This window comes from Pygoscelis adeliae, unplaced genomic scaffold (assembly GCF_000699105.1).
Source record: "Pygoscelis adeliae isolate BGI_AS28 unplaced genomic scaffold, ASM69910v1 Scaffold154, whole genome shotgun sequence".
Classification (NCBI taxonomy): domain Eukaryota; kingdom Metazoa; phylum Chordata; class Aves; order Sphenisciformes; family Spheniscidae; genus Pygoscelis; species Pygoscelis adeliae.
The window spans coordinates 5,961,661-5,979,413 of NW_008825113.1; the positions used below are offsets into that span (position 1 = coordinate 5,961,661).

Here is a 17,753-nt window from a genome sequence, read left to right on the forward strand (position 1 = left end):
TCTACGGTAATACAGCTCAGCTTCATCCTTGCAATAAATGGCAAATACAGCTACAAATATTCTCTTCTATGACAGCCTTACCTATTAGGCATTACTTCCTTACGAGCTGAAGCGAGCGCACACCAACTCAGTTCCATTTTTTAGAACTTTAGACTTTTCCTGAACAGGACTGTTTTTTGGGGCAGTCGTCAGTGCAGCAGCATCAGCAGTTACGATCGTTTGGAGAACAGCGTGATTAACATCCCCCCCAACTACTATGAAAGCAGTTTCATTTCTAATATATTAAAGACAGTATATTCAGTTTAAGGTGCTGTTGTGGAACAGCAGCAATGGGCACGGCCGTTAACACCCAAAGTTTTGCAGCTGCAGCGATGCAACACTAGGAAGAATCATCTTTGAAAAGCCACGACCCCTCTCATTTACTCGTTTCTTCAATGAAACATGCTCCCTCTGTCAAAAATGAGCCTTCTTGTTCTCTCCAGACCACCACAACAGAAACTTGCAGGATCTCTCAACCTGAACCCTTACTAATTTAAAACCAAAATAAAACCCCAGCTCCCAACCCCAAGTCGCACTCTTTTGATACTTCAACTTTACCAAGTAAATACGGAGGGGTTGGGTTTTGGGGATTTTTAATTGAAGACATGCTCCACCAGCTCAAAAAAACAGAAGGCAGAGAATCACTCAAAAAATAGCTCAGGACAAGAGCTAAGAATTTGAAACTTGTAGTCTATGTCCTCATTAGTCATTTAAAGAGCAGCATCCCATCTAAAGGAAAGGGATATTTTTTTGTCAGATTCTTATAAAAAAAGGCTTTATTTTGAACAAGTTTTCTCCATTTGGTTTTACAATCTCAACATACATCATATTCATGGACAAGCAGCATTTTCACAGAATAAGAGCCAAATACAGAGAAGAGGAAGCCACTTGGGATTAACAGTTTCAACCTAATTGACTCAGACTTCAGAAAATACTGTATGCTGTCACTTATTTGAGGTAAAGGAATTCCATAAATTAAAATCCACTGTTTAACAGAAGAGTCAACAAAGAAATATTTGCGAGAAGTAGGTACCTTTGGGAAGGAGGGGAAAAAAAATATTACCCTAAGACATTGTGAGCAACAACAGAAGGGGGAGGTCGGATTTCCACTTAGTTTGTATTGGTAAACCAATACAGTTTGGACTACCATGTATAAGCATTTAACCAAATTTGCGCAGTTTAAATTTCAAGTTTGATGAATTTTACTGGTAGTATAGTCTTAAAAGGTGATCCTAACTGAAGATATGTCATAAGCTTAGTTTATATGCTGAATGCTGTCACTAGGGAATCATTACACAATCAGGTAATGATCAATGCGTGAGTTTTTTCCTTCCGCATATCCAGTAACATCCATTGCTTTCAGTGCCTGTTATGACATAGTCCAGTTACATGGTTAATTTTTGGGTAGCTGTGCAATCAGACCATAAAATGATGCATTTGGTGGAATTCAGGAGTGCTTTCTTAAGAAAGATTGTACTGGGGGGAGACGGAGAAATCAACCTTCTGCTATCTGTTCATGCAAAAACATACCTGCAGTTTAACAGGGTTTAGATAAACAGATGAAAGGTGTTAATAGGGACATATTAATACTAGTTTAAAATTAACTCTTTATGGAGCAAATCAGCTCGTGTCATTAATCTGTGTAAAAAAAGATCTTAAACCTTTTTCAATACTACCCACGTTATACCAGATACCGTTTTAAGTATTCTCACCTTTTTGAGCTTGAGATTTAAATGAGCTTGCTAATCATCCTAAATCTCACTGAAGAGGAAGTGGAACTAGATTAATATCCTGTAAACTGCAAGAACTAAATTATCAATGTTAAATTCCTACTGCCTAGCAGAAATACCACAGGTTTCAGTTCAGCCATTTATTGCCAGGCACTGCTCAATTCTTCCAGTGAAAAGAAAGCGTAAATTTGATTTATGTACTTGCAACAAAACATAAGCAGCGAAGCCATCTTCACAGAGAGATAAATTTCTTTAAAAAGGTTACTGGCAAAGTAAGTTCCGCAGTCTGCTTGGCCAAACCATCCAGTGCGAAGAAAATGAATTCAAATTGAATTGGCACAAGAATTTAGTTGTAAGAGGCAAAGCAGATTCGTTTAGAAAAGCTCATTTTTCAATATTATTTTGTTTGCCAACTCCAAGTTCCAGTGAGCAAAATGGTTTTATACTTATTTTGGAGGCAGGGAGAAGCTGGTTTGTTAATCTGGCTATATAATGCTTCCATATCCTTTCTATTTCTTTCCTTTCTTTTTTTTTAAATAATAATCAAGGAGCGGATGTATCATTTCGCAAGTTATCTGACTCAGAACTAAAAAAGCACTAGTAAATTCTCCCCCCCATTGGAAAGCTATATTATATTACATAGCTTCACAGACATAAAGTCGTATCATGCAGAAATATGACCACTGACCAAAATTTCTGTTACGCATTGAATAAAAGCACACATGAAGTTAAACTGCAAGTCAGCCATTGTACAAGTTGTCTTTCACGATGTTCCAGCAACATTTCAATTAGAGCTTTAACTCCTGAAGAGATACACAACCTACGATATATAGCCATTGCGCAACTCAAAACTCAGACAGAAAAAGAAAGATGTCTTGTTTGTGAAGAAACTGCCATCTGTCCATTAGCTTTTATCGCATTTCAGACTATCAGAAAGCGAGTAAAGGTGGGGGGGGGAAATTATTTTCCACTAGCATCCAATTAGTTTCCTATGGTCTTGAACGCTAACGAAATGCTTTTCATTAAATGACAGCTAAGAGCACAGAGTGAAAAAGTCAGTCTGTTAAGAAATTTGGTCCTTGTATTCAGGACCTTGCATTTCCTTCAATAGATCCTAGGTATCATGTTGCATGGAGCATGAGTTTTTTTTAAAAAACCTCACCTGCCTATTATGAATTATTGCGATAAAAAGATTACTTTTTTTTTCCACACTGCACTAGGCAACTTTCTTTCCAGCGAAAGACAAGGAATTTAGTCAGAATCATTAAAAAAAAATTGAACTATGAACTCTGGCACAGCCAGGAGTAGCAACTCAACTACTCCAGAGTGCTTAGAAAATAGGCTTTAGATTTTACACCAAGAAATTGGATTTATTGTAAATGCCACAGTCACATTGATAGACAGAGCACAGACTTCTGGTAACAAACAAACATACATTTTTGTAACTAAGCGTTTCTACTTGGTAAATAAATGCATTTTGCACAGCCTTCCTTTTAAATGTGCCTAAACTAACCTAAATAAGCAGACAGCATAGCAGAAAAGGGAAACTTATGTGAGTAACTGTTTCTTAAGCAGTATATTATTTTTACTATGTATATAATATTTTATATTATATACACACACATTTTCATCAACAGTTCAAATTATACCCGAATAAAAAAAAAACAAAAACAAAACTGGCGCTCCTCCAATACATTTACCACCTTTCCCTCAGGCATAGTTAATCCAGGTATTTGTCAAGATAGAGGAATGACAGTTAAAAAGACTCCCCCCACAAGAAACAAGTTACACAAAGAATACTGTATCACTACAAATTTTTTATTCAGAAGCCCATCTTTAAAAAAAATCTCATTATGAACTTGTTTGGTCAAACTACAACACTTTCTAGCAGACATACAGTAAAAATGGCATGGCTCAGAATCGACCAGATCTTTCACGATCTCTTGACCGCCTCCTATCACGTTCACGTCCTCCTCCTCCTCCACCACCACCTCCACGACCACGATCTCTGGATCTAGACCGACGTTCACGGGACCTCGACCTGGATCTATGCCTTCAAAGAAAGTTTGAACATTTTATTGTTTCATCACATTCAGCAATTTACTTGCAGTACCACACAGTAGAACACTTAAGGATGTACGCAACGAGGGAGAAGAAAGACAACGTGGCATTAGAAGGATCGGTAAATTGGCACTCGGGCTGCGAAACCATGCATTTACAAACAGAACAAGCTTAGTGCCGAGGAGTCAACACATACTGTTAAAAGACTCAACTGTTCACCGCCAGTCATCCATTGTAACGGGTGTGCAAAACTTAAGGAAAGGCACGTAGAGGAACCAAATGCACTCTTACACAGCTGTTAAAGCAGCAAGAGAAGGGGACACCTGCTTTTGCAGTTATGAACAGCTCTTAACAAGGCACAGCAAAAGCCTACAGCTGTTCGTAAGTCCACTCCTATTGGAGAACTGAATTGTAATTGCTAATTAATGCAGGTGATTTCTTTTTTCCCCCTTCTCTCCCCCACACCCCCTGCTTCTAGAAGCTATCAACATTTGAAAACAATCTTCCCTGCCTCTGAGGTCAATGACTTGAATTCAAGAAGAAAGCTAAAACCACCCAGAAGGTACTGCTAACACAGCTACTATGTATTTATAGCTTATATGGCACTTGCCAAGGAAGGGTGGTTTGAATGTTATTAAGCATTTTAGAAAAGTCAATTTTATTTACTTTATTTATTTATTTACTGTTATTTTAAACAGTACAGTTTTAAATAGGTGTAGAAATTACAGCAGAACTAAAAAGCTCAGGGAAACAAATGCTACAAGTCTGAAGTTTGCAGAATATCGTTCCATGGTGAGATGTTTTGGGGTGGGAGTGTGTATGGTGACAAATTTCACTATGACAGACACATACATAACTCTTGCATACCACTGAACTGTCCAGAATTACTAGATTAACCTATTATTCAAAAGTTCTGGTTTACCCTCCTTTTTTCTACTAGAAAAAAAAACCCAGCTTTGATGTATTTCGTTCTGTGTAGAACTACTTTCAGGTCAGTCTAGTTTATACAATCTACCTGTGAAATCTCACTGACACAAGAACTGATTTTTTTACATCAAGCCTTACTGCTAACCTGTGACAGCTTTAGCTGCACAAAGAATTTAAATAGGGCCAAGAAAGACAAAACCAGATGGAGGATTCAGCTATTTTATTTATTTGCTTTACCACAGACTGAAATTGGGCTATGGGTAAAACAATCGTATTCCAAAGCCAAATACGTAAGTATGATCTTTCTTGCAGTAAAAGGTGATACCTTTTAATTAGCCTTACTAAGTCCGAGAGATCCAGATTCATAAGAGTGACCAAAAGGCTAATACAAGAGCATACTTTCTTTTTCATAAATCACTCAAACATCTTAAATATTAATTTAAACTTAAATGTAAGCTTTAATTGGGATATTTTAGGAAAGTATTTAGGCACAAATACATGTGCCTCAGCAACACAATCTACATTTTCCAAAGTTAAATTCATCCTCACAAATTCTAAGACACTGCCAATTAGAGGCATTTATAGGAAAAACATGTTCACAATCCCAGGCTCCTTCTGTGATTGAAAGAAAGCTACAAAATTGTGCTCTATATAAAAGGAAGCTCAACAATTTTATATACCTATCCTAAATAGCAAGGTCCTAAAAGCAAGCAGGTTGAATCCAGCTCAAAGTGAACCATCCACAAGACAGGTGTCATAGAAACGGCAATGGTATAAGCCTTTCTACAAGGTACCTTAATAAATAATTTAATATAAATATTTAATAAAATGTATTTCACAATCTTCTTTTTTTTGCCATTAAGCAAAATTACTATTCCTTTGCCCTACTGAGAATTCCCATCAAGAAGGGTCACATTGTGAGGCTAGCGCTCATAAAAAGTGAGCTCAATACAGCGATCGCCCATTACTAACATTACGGAATGAATACGGGCTAGGAAAGTTAGCCATTAAGTGTTAAAACCAAGTAAGGTTGGGTACTGAATATAATCTACAGATGTGCTTGATTGTGCATAATGCTAAAAGTGTCCAATCTGATCCTGCCAAAATGCCCATTAGCCAAGTAGCCTGCTTCTAACAAAGGCCACGAGCAAATACATTTAGAAGACGATAAAATAGAGAAGAGGCATAAAGCAATACTTCTCCCAAATAATGTCCGCCTGTTACAGTTCACAGTTTGGAGATTTGAACCACAGGTAGGTCCTAAGTACTTAGTAACTCAGTGAATATTCTTCCCCTTGAACCCTGCCTTCTCTTAACAGCATCCACAGCACCACAGAGAAATAAGCACCGTAACTTGTTATTTTTTTTAAAGACAAACCTATTCCTTTGTTCTAAACCGGCCACTCGCTAGCTTTACTTGATGCCCTTTCATTGGCATGTATCAGAATTGCATTAGAAAAAATGAGAGAGGACTTAAGTTTAAAGGTTTGCCTTCAGAATTTTCAGCAACTGATCCTTAATTTACCTGGTTTAATCGTGTTTAAAAGCAAACTTACTTTTTACGACGCCGCCCATACAACTCACGTCTTAACTCTCGAGAAATGGGCTTCAAATGCATAAAGTTGCAGAAACCTCCTCGTGTACACTCTCTGAAACAGAATTCAAGAGACACAGTTGAAACTCCCAGGTCTACACTGTATCTGTTTGCCCTAAGCCCTAGTAGACCTCTAGCCATCTAAAAGTTAATCATCTCTAACGTTAAAACCAGTAAATCGCAAGCATCATTCACCAACACCGACTCACTCCTAGATCAAAATCCTGAAGGATGGCAAAAGTCAAGAGGCTGACTGCAGGTCCTCCATATTAACATTACCTGAAGTGGCTTTCTTCCTACACTAAGCTACACATAAAAGCCACACCCAAGCGACCACCCTGCCTGTGCAAGCGTTTTAAAGATACCGTCATAGCCAAACAGGAAGTCACTTTTTACCCCATTTCATATTGACGGCAACAGGCCTCTCTGAAGTCAGTCACAGGTGAAAGCTCAGCATGAATGGGCTGTCCATTAAACCAGCGATTGTTCAGGTCAATCACAGCCTTTTCCGCATCTTCTTCACGGCGAAACTAAAAGCAAAATTAACATTTCCTCACATTATAGAGAAGCAACAGAAGTAGATCGAAGATTCCTGTCAAATCAGTTGTGTGCTATCTGAGGCTTAGGACTAGCAATCAAATTAGAAGTGTCTTCAGAGTTCCTGGGACAGTCCATCAGATCAAGGGTAAAGATGCTAGCTTCTCATTAATCAGGACTCAGAGCTAATCAAAACATTGATATTTCCTCTTAATTATGTCATGTTTGGTCTTTCAAGTTTTGTGGCTTGTATTAAAAGACACAATAGATATTGTGTTTTCTTAGTACAGCTTTAAACAACGAGAATGCTTAGGAGTACTTCCTAGAACACTAATGCTCCAAATGTAATGGATTTTTTTTCCCAAACATTTAAGAGAAATCTGCATGAGAACTGAAGCTCTTATTCATTTAAATTAGAATTTACAAAAATCTGATCCTGTTTTACAATGAATGTAAAACTTAAATTTGAAATTCCTTTCCACAGCTAACCACTTGCAAATTTTTAAAAGCAACTTTTATTTCTGATTATGACCTACACAGCTGAGAATTTTAGGCATGAAAATACTTTCCAGTTAAGGGAACGTACAGTAAAAATATTCAAACAAACTCTCTCACACCTCCCCAACACTGTGTAGACACAATAAGATTTCTGCAGGTGACAACTTTGTACTCATTATTCAAGAGATACCAATGACTTTTAAGAGCTAAACCCAGTGCTCCAGTGTGCACCTCACACCACCCAGCTACTGGCAAATGTAGCTTGGTTACAAAATGTTTTGTTTAACTGGGAAGTTAGAAAATAAATGGCACCTGTTGAAAATGAACACACCTGTTGCAAATAAACCTCTGCTCATAACAAAGTACTTAAAAGGCAGTGTAATGGGAAGACAGACCCCAAATTAATCCTGGCAAACTAAACAGTGCAGCAGTGGTGACTGTATTTATGACAATGTAAAAAAGTGTTAATGTTTATGAAAATGACACAGATTTTGACTATCGAGAAAGCTTCTCATAAGCTCTTAAAATTTCTTTCAGATTCCATGCACATTTTCACTCTTTCTACTTTATATTGTGACATTGGAGAGGAGCTGGAGAGTCACTCTCGCAAAATCTACAAGCATACAGTAGCTTTGAAAATTGTAAATCAGCGAATACCACCCCTATTGATTACATAAACATGTCTCTTTATCCTACCTTTACATATACATTTCCAACTAGATGATCTCCAAGGTTATCACAAACGTTCATCTCCTCAACTTCACCATATTTTTCTTCCATTTCTGTGAAGACCTCCTAAGCACAAAGCAAACAATTACAAGTTTGCAGCACATTAGTCATAAGTACAGAAGTATTGCGTTTAGCTGTTAGTTAGTACAAAAGAAGGCCTTCCTTAAAAAAAACAAACCAAAACAACCTTTTTTTACATTTCTGATTTTAAAATTAGTACTTGCTTGGCCTGTACTGTGTCCATCTGCAAGTACAGCACTAACAGGATACAATAAAAAGCTACAGAAAACACTATGCATACAGTATTTACAGAATACATAAGATGCACTGAAAGCACTACATATAAGCCTTGATGCTATAGTTTTACTTAGTTTGCTTCTATACAAATAATTAAGTATATTTTAAATTCACAGGAAAGAAGAGGATTATGGAATCAAAATGCTACATCACTTAAGTTGCTGATCTTTAAACAAAGTCTATTATAAACAGTAAAGTTAAAGCCAAACTAACCAAAGGTTATACCAGGAAATATTTAGCACTGTAAGTTGTAAGTTGTATACGAACACCTGAGGAAACAAGCGCTTTTCTCTGAATCCATCTAACTCATTTGTGTCGACAAATCCACAAACACTTGAATGCATTTTTACATCTTTTACACACCTCAAAGAATTCATCATAATGTTCCTGCATCTCAACATCGCTTACAGCACCTGTAAAAAAAAAAATCAAGAGTCATATCGATTAGAGCCTATAACTAAGGAAGAAGAGATTTTGATCATACTACAAAACAATCTAGAGAGGCCGTCTGGAGCATAAAAGACACCATATAGCATAGAGCTAACTAATAGGAATATTAAAAATAAGTATGTGTGAAGAGCTTTGAGTCCCCAAAGTATATGTCAAAACATTACATTGACATGATCAAATCAAAACAAGTTTTAATCGGAGCCAAACTTGTATGCCACAAATTTAAAGGAAGGGGAAAGGAATTACTTTGAAATCACTTAAATTTAATGTACAGTCCCACCCTCTATCTACCAACAATTTTACCTAAACAGAAGGCAAGTGCTTTGTTACATTTGCATACTTTAAAGCGTGATTACAATTTAGTGTTCCTCTTCCTAAAGGCAGAATTTCATTTTAACATGTCCACCTCTCCAGCACATACACTAGAATTTCAGAGTTCACAATGTAACATAGCCCCGAATTTTTTTTTTTTAATTTGCTCAGAATAGTTACTGAAATGACACACTTTTCTCAGTGCCCTCAAAGAAGGGTACCATAATGCTTTGCAATAGAGAGCAATTTTCTAGTTTAATTTTGAGTATCACTTGATTTTTCTGTAGTCCTGCAGAACAGCTTTTAGTGCAAGACAAGCCAGCCATATATTCAGGTTAGATTATTTTCATGCTCCAAGCTGGACTTTACAAGTGAGCGCTGCTTGCCTGCTGCTATAAAAAAACAACAAAAGTTTGGCTGATTTTTCAAAGCATTAAGAATATAAAAATGAATTTCATTTGTTTCTTCCAGTCTACAGATTTTAAACTACATTAAGCTGTATACATTAAAGCCTAATGTATTAGCTCTTCAGCAGTTAAGTGGTTTATTAAGATCAAGCGGAGCAGTTTTAAAATCAACCCTGCATTTTAAGCTAGAAAAATATTCCAGCCTTTAAATTACAAACACTACTGTTTTAGTTTACAGAAAGTGAAAGACAAGAAACTGAGCCAACAAAGCTGAGTTTGTTCACTTCAGGCTGCTATGAAAGAAAGAGATGCTTTGGGCTCAGTCATTTTTGGCCAGTATTACCATTTGGACAGACTTAACATTTTTCTTCAAAGGCTCTAATATTAACCAGCCACACTCTCTGGAACTGTAACTACTTTTCTTCCACCCAGCTCACCTCCTGAAGAAGGCTAAGGGGCATGTGTTTATATATAGTTTAGGCTAACAATGTTTCTGCAGTTGAAACATGCTTGCTTTTAAGAATTTTCTTCTTCCCCACGGCTTCCCCACAGTTATATAGCAAATTAAGGAATATCAAACATTAAACCAGTATTTCTAGACAGTTTAATACTTAACTATATTCCCAAGGTTCTGCCAACACCACTGATAACGGCTTACTAATACCTAAGGGGTTTTTTTGTTTTGTTTAAAAGATATCAGGCAGGGGCTCTGTGAGCCACGCTGGGAGTAACTACTTTTTACCAGATGGACAAGTGCTAAAAACTTGTAAGGAGATTCCATTGTCAAATTAGGAGATGATAAGCAACAGTTAGTTAACGACTACTTGAACGTCCTTCTAAAGTGGGAAGCATACATATGCACAGGCTTTACAAACATTCATATTCCAGGGCTACCGGTATCTGAACCTTGAGAAGCCCAATTACTAATTAAAATACTCAGGAAAACTACTGCTGTTCAAAACTAAGGTTAATCCTCTACGACGGCAATAGAAAGGAAGACAGTTAAGCAACAACAACAAAAGCATTAAACAGCTACCCAAGTTATCCATTTAAAATACATGCAATACTTAAGTAGGGACAAATATCGAAAAACCAGGGAGCCAGGAGTTTCAGCAAACCTACTGGTAACAGAGCGCCAGCTCTACCACAGGAGGTACAGTTGGGCTCTGTTAAATAGCTACCCGCTTGTCAAGACAAACTAGAGTTGGATACCAGCATTTAGAACGCTAGAGAATCTATTCAAGACTCTTGGAGCCGTACAGTCTAAACGGCTCCGCAGACCAAACTGCTGTAACTCTGTGCAAATTAGTTACCAGCGCATTGAGAGTTCAGGGACAGAGTGGAAACACCCAACTGTGCATTTTTTGGTTTACTGAAACAGCATTAACTACTAAGCATCTGCAACAAGAAAGCCTACAAACCAATAGAACTCTTTAAGCATCTAGACAAACTTACATAGCTCATTACGTATCTAGCTTGATTGTGTGACAAAAAACTCAAATTACTTAATTGGGCCATTATTACTTTTAGAAGCAGAAGAGACAGTGTTGACTTTTAAGTTAGTGGCTGATTTCACAAAGCATGTCTAATCAAATGCTGGTAACTAATCTGAACTAGTCTATGATCCAACAGTCAAAAAAAGGAATAGCCAAACAAAGCTTTATTACCACACAGTCAATATTCACTTCACCAAGAAATATTAGTTAGAAACACCGATCCTTTTTGGTCCTAAACCTTTGGTTTTTTAAATTTTATTCTAATGTTGATGATTCAATCACAATGATATATCAGTAATCGCCGATCAACAATCCTGGTCATTTAACTTCTGCCAGTCTCACAGTAGGTGTGTTTTCTTATGCCCATTCCTACCTCATGAGGAGTCATTAAATTAGTCCATGACCATACCCAAATGCCTTCCCCTCCTCAAAGTACTTTTAAAGATATGTTTTCCTAGGTAAATATGCGACTTGGTTTTGGAATTTGAATTTTCAAAGCATGGAAGGAATTTTAAGCATGCACCTATCCAAAAAGGACAGCTGCCAGAAGGGAAGCGTTTGTCAGTCAAAGTGTATTCTTCGAAAGTAGACTCTAAATGGAAGCTGCATTAACCTAGGACAAATTTCTGCATGCAGTCTGAAAAGTTTCAAATTCAAGTTCTCTTAACATTTACGGAGCAGGAAATTTGTTCTGGATGAAGTCAACATGTCATTGTCCTGCTCTTTTAGACAGTGGAACCTAATGGATAGCACAAAACATACAGAAAAGCATTCCTAGGATGCAGGCAACTGGCAGGGAGAAAGGCGGAGGGAAGAAAGCAGTGCAACCAAGACTGCTTTACAGGGGAAGTGCAATTTCAACCCTTTTTGATTTAATATATGGTATTCAGATTCCCCTCCTAGTTCTGGGAGTAGGGAGGAAGGTGAATGGGACAAAAAAGTTTTTTGGTTTGTTTTTTTTTTTTGTGTGTGTTTGTTTTGTAGACATTTAATGAAACGTGGTCAGTTTGATCTGTTAAACTAAAATGGTAGACCAGCTTAAGTCGACACTGAGCTCTGACAATCAAGCCCAGGGAACCAGTGAAGGAACTTGTATGAACTTACAGCGCAAACCGTCAGCAGACTGGGAAGAGTTTTGAGGGTTACGGTAAATGTTCAAGAGGGCAATGGTCTGAAATACAAAACGCAACAACTTTATATTATGGAAAATAATTTTAACAAGAAACCGGTTTCCTTTAGGGTCGCTTTAGCCGAGTCTGTGCTGAAAGAGAGGTGGTTATTCTCTCCCAAGAAGGAGAACTTTCACTTAGCTGGTGACCTTTCTGAATCAGCCTAACACTGTAAAGTAATAGAGACCTCATGATACTCCATTATTGTATTTTTTATTTTATTCACCAATATTACTATAGAGGGGTTTTGCATGATTTCAGGCAGATATGTAATAGATGGCATCCAAACACAGTATTCCAATTACAAGCGTAATAATTTGTTTGAATTTGGTTTTACTGAATGGTTTCTTAGTAGCAAAACCCCAGGAAAGGAAGTAATACAATAATTACAGCATAACATGAAATCTCCATTTTCCTAAAAAAGTTAAGATGAAAGAAAACCCACAGTTTTGGGAAACTTACCGTACATCACATATACACCTATTTTTTTTTTTTTTTGTTAAATCAAGAATTTGAGAAATGTCTGCAGTTTAACCCTTTAAGGAGAACGCAGTTACTAAGCAATCAAGTTTCACTTTGCAGTGCAAAAGAGAATCTGCATCAAGTCCAATTTATGCAGTCAGTTCTGCATTCTGAATTGCACACATTTGACAAGTTCTTGATCTATGCGCAAGAAGAGTTCCGTCACTTGTCCTGTTTGCAACAGCTTTATGTCAGCAGCTCAGAAGCCAACATTATTTTCTCATAATTAGGAGTGGGCTCTTTAACACCATTCTTTAAAAAAATTTCTCCAACTGTGGGACTTACAGTGTGAGCCGTCAGCCGTCTGTGCACTGTTTTGGGGGTTACGATAGATGTTTTGAATCAAGATGGTCTGCGGGGAAAAAAAATAAAAAGGGGAATTCTACTGGCTGCTGTGCATATAATAGACAATTGCAAAGAGACAACTTGTTTGCAAACAGCTAAAAGTAATATTTTACTCTTAAGACTTCCTTTTGTATTTGCAGAATATCTTCCAAAATTGCATCCAGACCATCATATTATGAAAACAGTTTTAATTAACCACCAAGAAAGAGCTGCATTTGTCTCAACAGCTATCCTCAATATGGGAGTTGTGAGGCACAGTAACCTAAAGTGTCAAACTACATGACATTATGGAGATGCCTAGCTTTCGAGACCAGATTCATTATTGTAACTCTAGGGGGGGAAAAAAAAAAAAATAGTGTTATGTGCACAGCATATAATACATAATGCCACAGAGTCTAAAATGTTACACCAGACAGTAAGGTTTTTAGGCAAGAGCTACGTCTCGTTTTGTGCATCAGGAATTTCTTGGTGGAATTTCTGTTTAAATAATATAATAGCATCATGGGTTCACATGTTTCCGATCCTTCAAATAAGGACAATATCCTTTTAGCCCTTCTGCTTTTTACTTGAAGAATTAGCCCAGGCAGACTTGAAACCTTACATTTGTACCGTTCTTCTTAAAATCAAGTTGTCTGAAAAAACAAACCATGTTTAAGTTAGTAAACTAATATTACAAAAAAATTCCAAACGTCCATATCACTGTAAGCAGCTCAAAAATTGAAATTTGATTACTTAAAACACAAGCTCAATGTTAGTTAGTATGAATCGCAATCCCCAAATAATTTTAGCTTACACATTATTATTAGTCACAGTAAGAATTCAGAGCTTAAAGAAGTCACAGGACCAGCAATGTCATACCTACATATGCTGCCCACTTAACACGTAAAAAAGTCTGTAACATCACATTTAGAAATCACACACTTGTTTTACAACGGTACGGTCATACCAACCAAAGCTTTGTGCTCCCGTGGCCCAGGTTTAAAATAACTATGTTTTAGCCTACAATTGGAGAGAGCCAGAAACATGCATATAGTTACAGTGTTTCTGCTGATCGGTGGTAATTTGATCACCCTGGATCGCACGACCTTTCCTAACACAGCTCTTCTATAGAGTAGCTGCACCAGCAATAGCGACACAAGATAAAAATACTGTGCTGGTAACTTCCCCGTTAGTAAGGTACCTGTTCTTCTATTTTCTATCACAGCTGATTATCAATCTGCATACAAGTAAAGATTTCTGTAGTGAACCCTACGCACCTGCCAGGTACATTTGAGATGTTACAATACAGCCCGCCTGGCGGGTGCAATGCTGTAGTGGTCCCAGGCACCCCGGGGTGGCTCTGACAGGCCCTGCTGACCCACTTCAGCTGGCACTGCTAACCGCAGTTTCTACAGCAAAGCTGAAGACCGCACTGACAGAAGAAACTATTGCTGCACACAGAGGGTTTTTTTTTTTTTAATAAAAAAATATGTAGTTTGGGGTTTTGTTTTTTTTTTTTTTAACTTAAAGACAACTAGTGTGGAAGTTGTCTAATTTAGAAATATTTTCTAGCAGCCAATGACCTAAATTCAGGTCTCTAAATAACCAATCACATTTCAGCGCGCTCTCCATGTAGGTCAGCGACATGGAATAGTTTTGAAAATGGACAGCATTCTTTTTGAGAGACAATATTACATTAAAGATTATTAAATTCCCAGAAGTGGAAAACTGTTTTTGCAGATGAAGTACCAGCAGCGGTCCCCATCGATCAGTAAGCTAGACAGCCCCCCCTAGAACTACCCCGCCCACTCACGCACTCACAAAGTTTAACTTCATGAGCACCATTGCTCTGGACCCCAGCCACATGGAGAGGACTTGCCTCCCTAATTCTCCCCAAACCAACACCAGTCCACCAGTCTAACCAATCCTGCTCCAGGTCAGCTAAAATGAACTTGCAGAGGACTCCACTGCTATGTAAACTTTACCTTTGTAGGTAAAACTGCTGATAACGCAACAACTTTCATAGGCACTACTTATCATATACGATACTCCCAAAGAAATCAATTTACCTGTATACCTGGACAATCAGCAGTGATAGAAAAAGGCAAAGCATACAGTTCTCCAGGAATATAATTTCTGAAAACTATAGCGCTCATAATAATACGAACCCTATCACCCACTGCGCCTTTTTTTTTTTTTGGCAGACATGCAGTCACACATCATGTCTCTAACAATGTTCACATAGCCAAAGATTAAATAATCTGTCATCAAATGACATATACACCCTCAGCAACCAGGCAAGCTGTTTTCAAGAAACACTTCTTTCACATTCAAAGCAAGTACTTAAGTTACTCTCGAAACTTAAGGGCCTGGATGAGAGAGCAAATTTAACGACAGAAGAGTTGCTTTTATTTATTAATTACTCTTCCTCTATTATATGCATAAAGGACTTAAGTTGACACCTTTGAGATAGGCAGAACATGCTGCCATCGTTTGTGATTAAAAAAACCTGGGATGGTTTAAGTGCCTAAACACCACTGAGAAGGCACACTCACCTGAAAGTTAGCACTGGTTGGTCTCTACTACAGGCAAGCTTACAACAGCATCGCTTCCTGCAGCCATTAAGGGTGACAGGAGATAATTAGAAATGCTGGGAGAAGTAAATGGAATACCCCCAAAAAAGCAAAAACCCATATAAACTGGGGCCAAAAGTGAACTAGTTAATCTGGAGCTCGGTAATTATTCACTTGTATCTGAGAATCTACGTTTTAAAGAAGCAAGAATATACTTCCACAAGAAAGAGAAAACAAAAGGAAAACAAACCTGGCTAAATGTTGGTTTGTTGTGCAACCGAGAACATCTGTCTCCATGACGACAAGCTCCGATTTTGAAATAAAATGAACAGTTGACTCTGCAAGTAAAAAAAAACCAAAGTAGTTACATATTGGAATAGAAAGTCATTAACATGCAATTCCTCTAAAACATATGCCCTAAATGCCTTTATCTTGATGTGGAGAAGTAACATAAGAAAAAAAAAATCAGAACAGCATAGGAAAGCATTACAGCAAACCTGCTCGCATACCATTCCTCTTTACCACTAATTTACAGGGAGTCCTCTAATCAATTTCACCTGCTACTCAAACCCAAAGTGCATTCATGACACCGCCAGGGACAGAAGCCATCAGTACTGTTTTACCCTTCCGGTTCTCCGCTCTTGGCTTTGTAGCGGTTTCACTGGGTGATGGGATGGGAAACAATGCGAAAAACAGTCTGAAAAGTTACACTGGGAGCTATACGGTTGTGTCTGAGTTCATGCAACCCCCTAGTCCAGGCAACATAACCTGCTTTAAAGCTGACACAGCTGCACCTACCTAATGTTTTATAAGCCACCTGTTTAGTCCTACTCTAAGGGTAACTCAGACTGCTGCCAACACAGTATTTGAAATAATTCAGGTAAGAGGAAAATCATGTTACAGAGAGAGAATACACATAAGCAAAATAAATTAATTTAATTAAGCCATTTCCATGAATGTAATTAATAATTTTAAAAGGAAGCATTAGTATCTTTTTTTTTTAAACCATAAGCTTTTCTTGAATTAACTGTCATCTAACGACACCTTCAAAACGATGCTGGTTTAGGAACGCCAGTAAAACTCTCGCATATAAATGTAATTCACACAGAATGATGAAAGAAAACCATAAGGAGTTTAGTTACCTTGACTGGGAAAATTGAATGCAAAATTCTGAAGGGCGAGAAAACTATTATGGGCTATATATGTGTAAGTGAAATATAAGAATTCTCCTGGAAGAAAGATTATCGCTCCCCCGCTCATAGTTAACACCAATTCTTTCCGCAATCCTGTGTAACCAACATCAACTCAAGGAAGGGAGACATATTAAAGTACTAAAGCATATCTGATCTCTAGCAAAACATTCTACTGTAAAATTGTAACATGCTTACTCTTCATTACGTTTTCGAAAACATATACTTAGCATTACAGTATACTTACTGTCTTTTCTGAACTCTACCCTGAAACAAAAAAAAGTACCTAACTACAAAATTTCCAATAGCGCCTCCAATTTCAACACTCTCTGGAGAGTTCCGCTCGCTTTTTGAATAGAAAATAAGACCAGTAGAGGAATTTGACGCCCGCTGTACTGGCGTGCGCTAATACTGTCAAACCGTGATGCATTATATCAGAAAGGATGCTACAGTGACAGAGCTCAAGGGAGGCTGCCGATACTGCTTTTCCGACAGACGAGCGAATTGGAAGCGGCACGTAGCACTACAAAGTAGAAGGAAAACGGGAGCCTCACGGCCAGAGGCTGGCAAGGGTAATTTTAGTCCAGTAGCAGATCGACGCCCCCTCTCATTTTTACGAGTGGAAAAACACGTTGGTTTGGTCAGGCCGACGGTGACCAAATTTTCGTTAGGAGGGTTTTGTAAGCATGCTTCCAACAACCGGAGAAACTAGAGGCGTTCCCGGCGCGTGGAAGGCCGCAGGCAGAAGCCTGAGGATCGGGATGCAGCAGTCGGGGAAATCCTCCGCACCCTGGGGAGGGGGGAGAAATAACCAGTCGCTGTCCTGGCGGCAGAGCGGAGGCTCTCGGGCCGCTGCGAGGCGCAGAGACGCGAACAAAAGGGGGAGAGGAGGCCCTTT

At 38.1% G+C, this 17,753-nt stretch overlaps 1 protein-coding gene across 5 annotated transcripts; it reads right to left on the bottom strand.

Moving 5' to 3' along the window:
• Positions 1 to 3,112: 3,112 nt before the first annotated feature.
• On the bottom strand, positions 3,113 to 17,284 carry U2AF1 (U2 small nuclear RNA auxiliary factor 1). 5 transcript variants are annotated; one of them, XM_009328002.1, is made up of 9 exons: positions 15,916 to 16,003; positions 15,648 to 15,704; positions 13,054 to 13,120; positions 12,182 to 12,248; positions 8,776 to 8,825; positions 8,083 to 8,181; positions 6,748 to 6,881; positions 6,314 to 6,406; positions 3,113 to 3,822 (listed from the first exon to the last, which is right to left on the bottom strand). In XM_009328002.1, the coding sequence occupies exons 5-9, from the start codon at positions 8,803 to 8,805 to the stop codon at positions 3,684 to 3,686; spliced, it is 495 nt and encodes a 164-aa protein (XP_009326277.1). In that variant the 5' UTR covers positions 8,806 to 8,825; positions 12,182 to 12,248; positions 13,054 to 13,120; positions 15,648 to 15,704; positions 15,916 to 16,003; the 3' UTR covers positions 3,113 to 3,683. The 5 variants fall into 5 exon arrangements, with proteins under 5 accessions (XP_009326277.1, XP_009326280.1, XP_009326279.1 ...); XM_009328005.1 differs by lacking the exon at positions 12,182 to 12,248 and adding an exon at positions 13,715 to 13,745 and having other exon boundaries at positions 15,916 to 15,996; XM_009328004.1 differs by lacking the exons at positions 12,182 to 12,248; positions 15,648 to 15,704 and adding an exon at positions 17,103 to 17,284.
• Between the last annotated feature and the right edge of the window lie 469 nt (positions 17,285 to 17,753).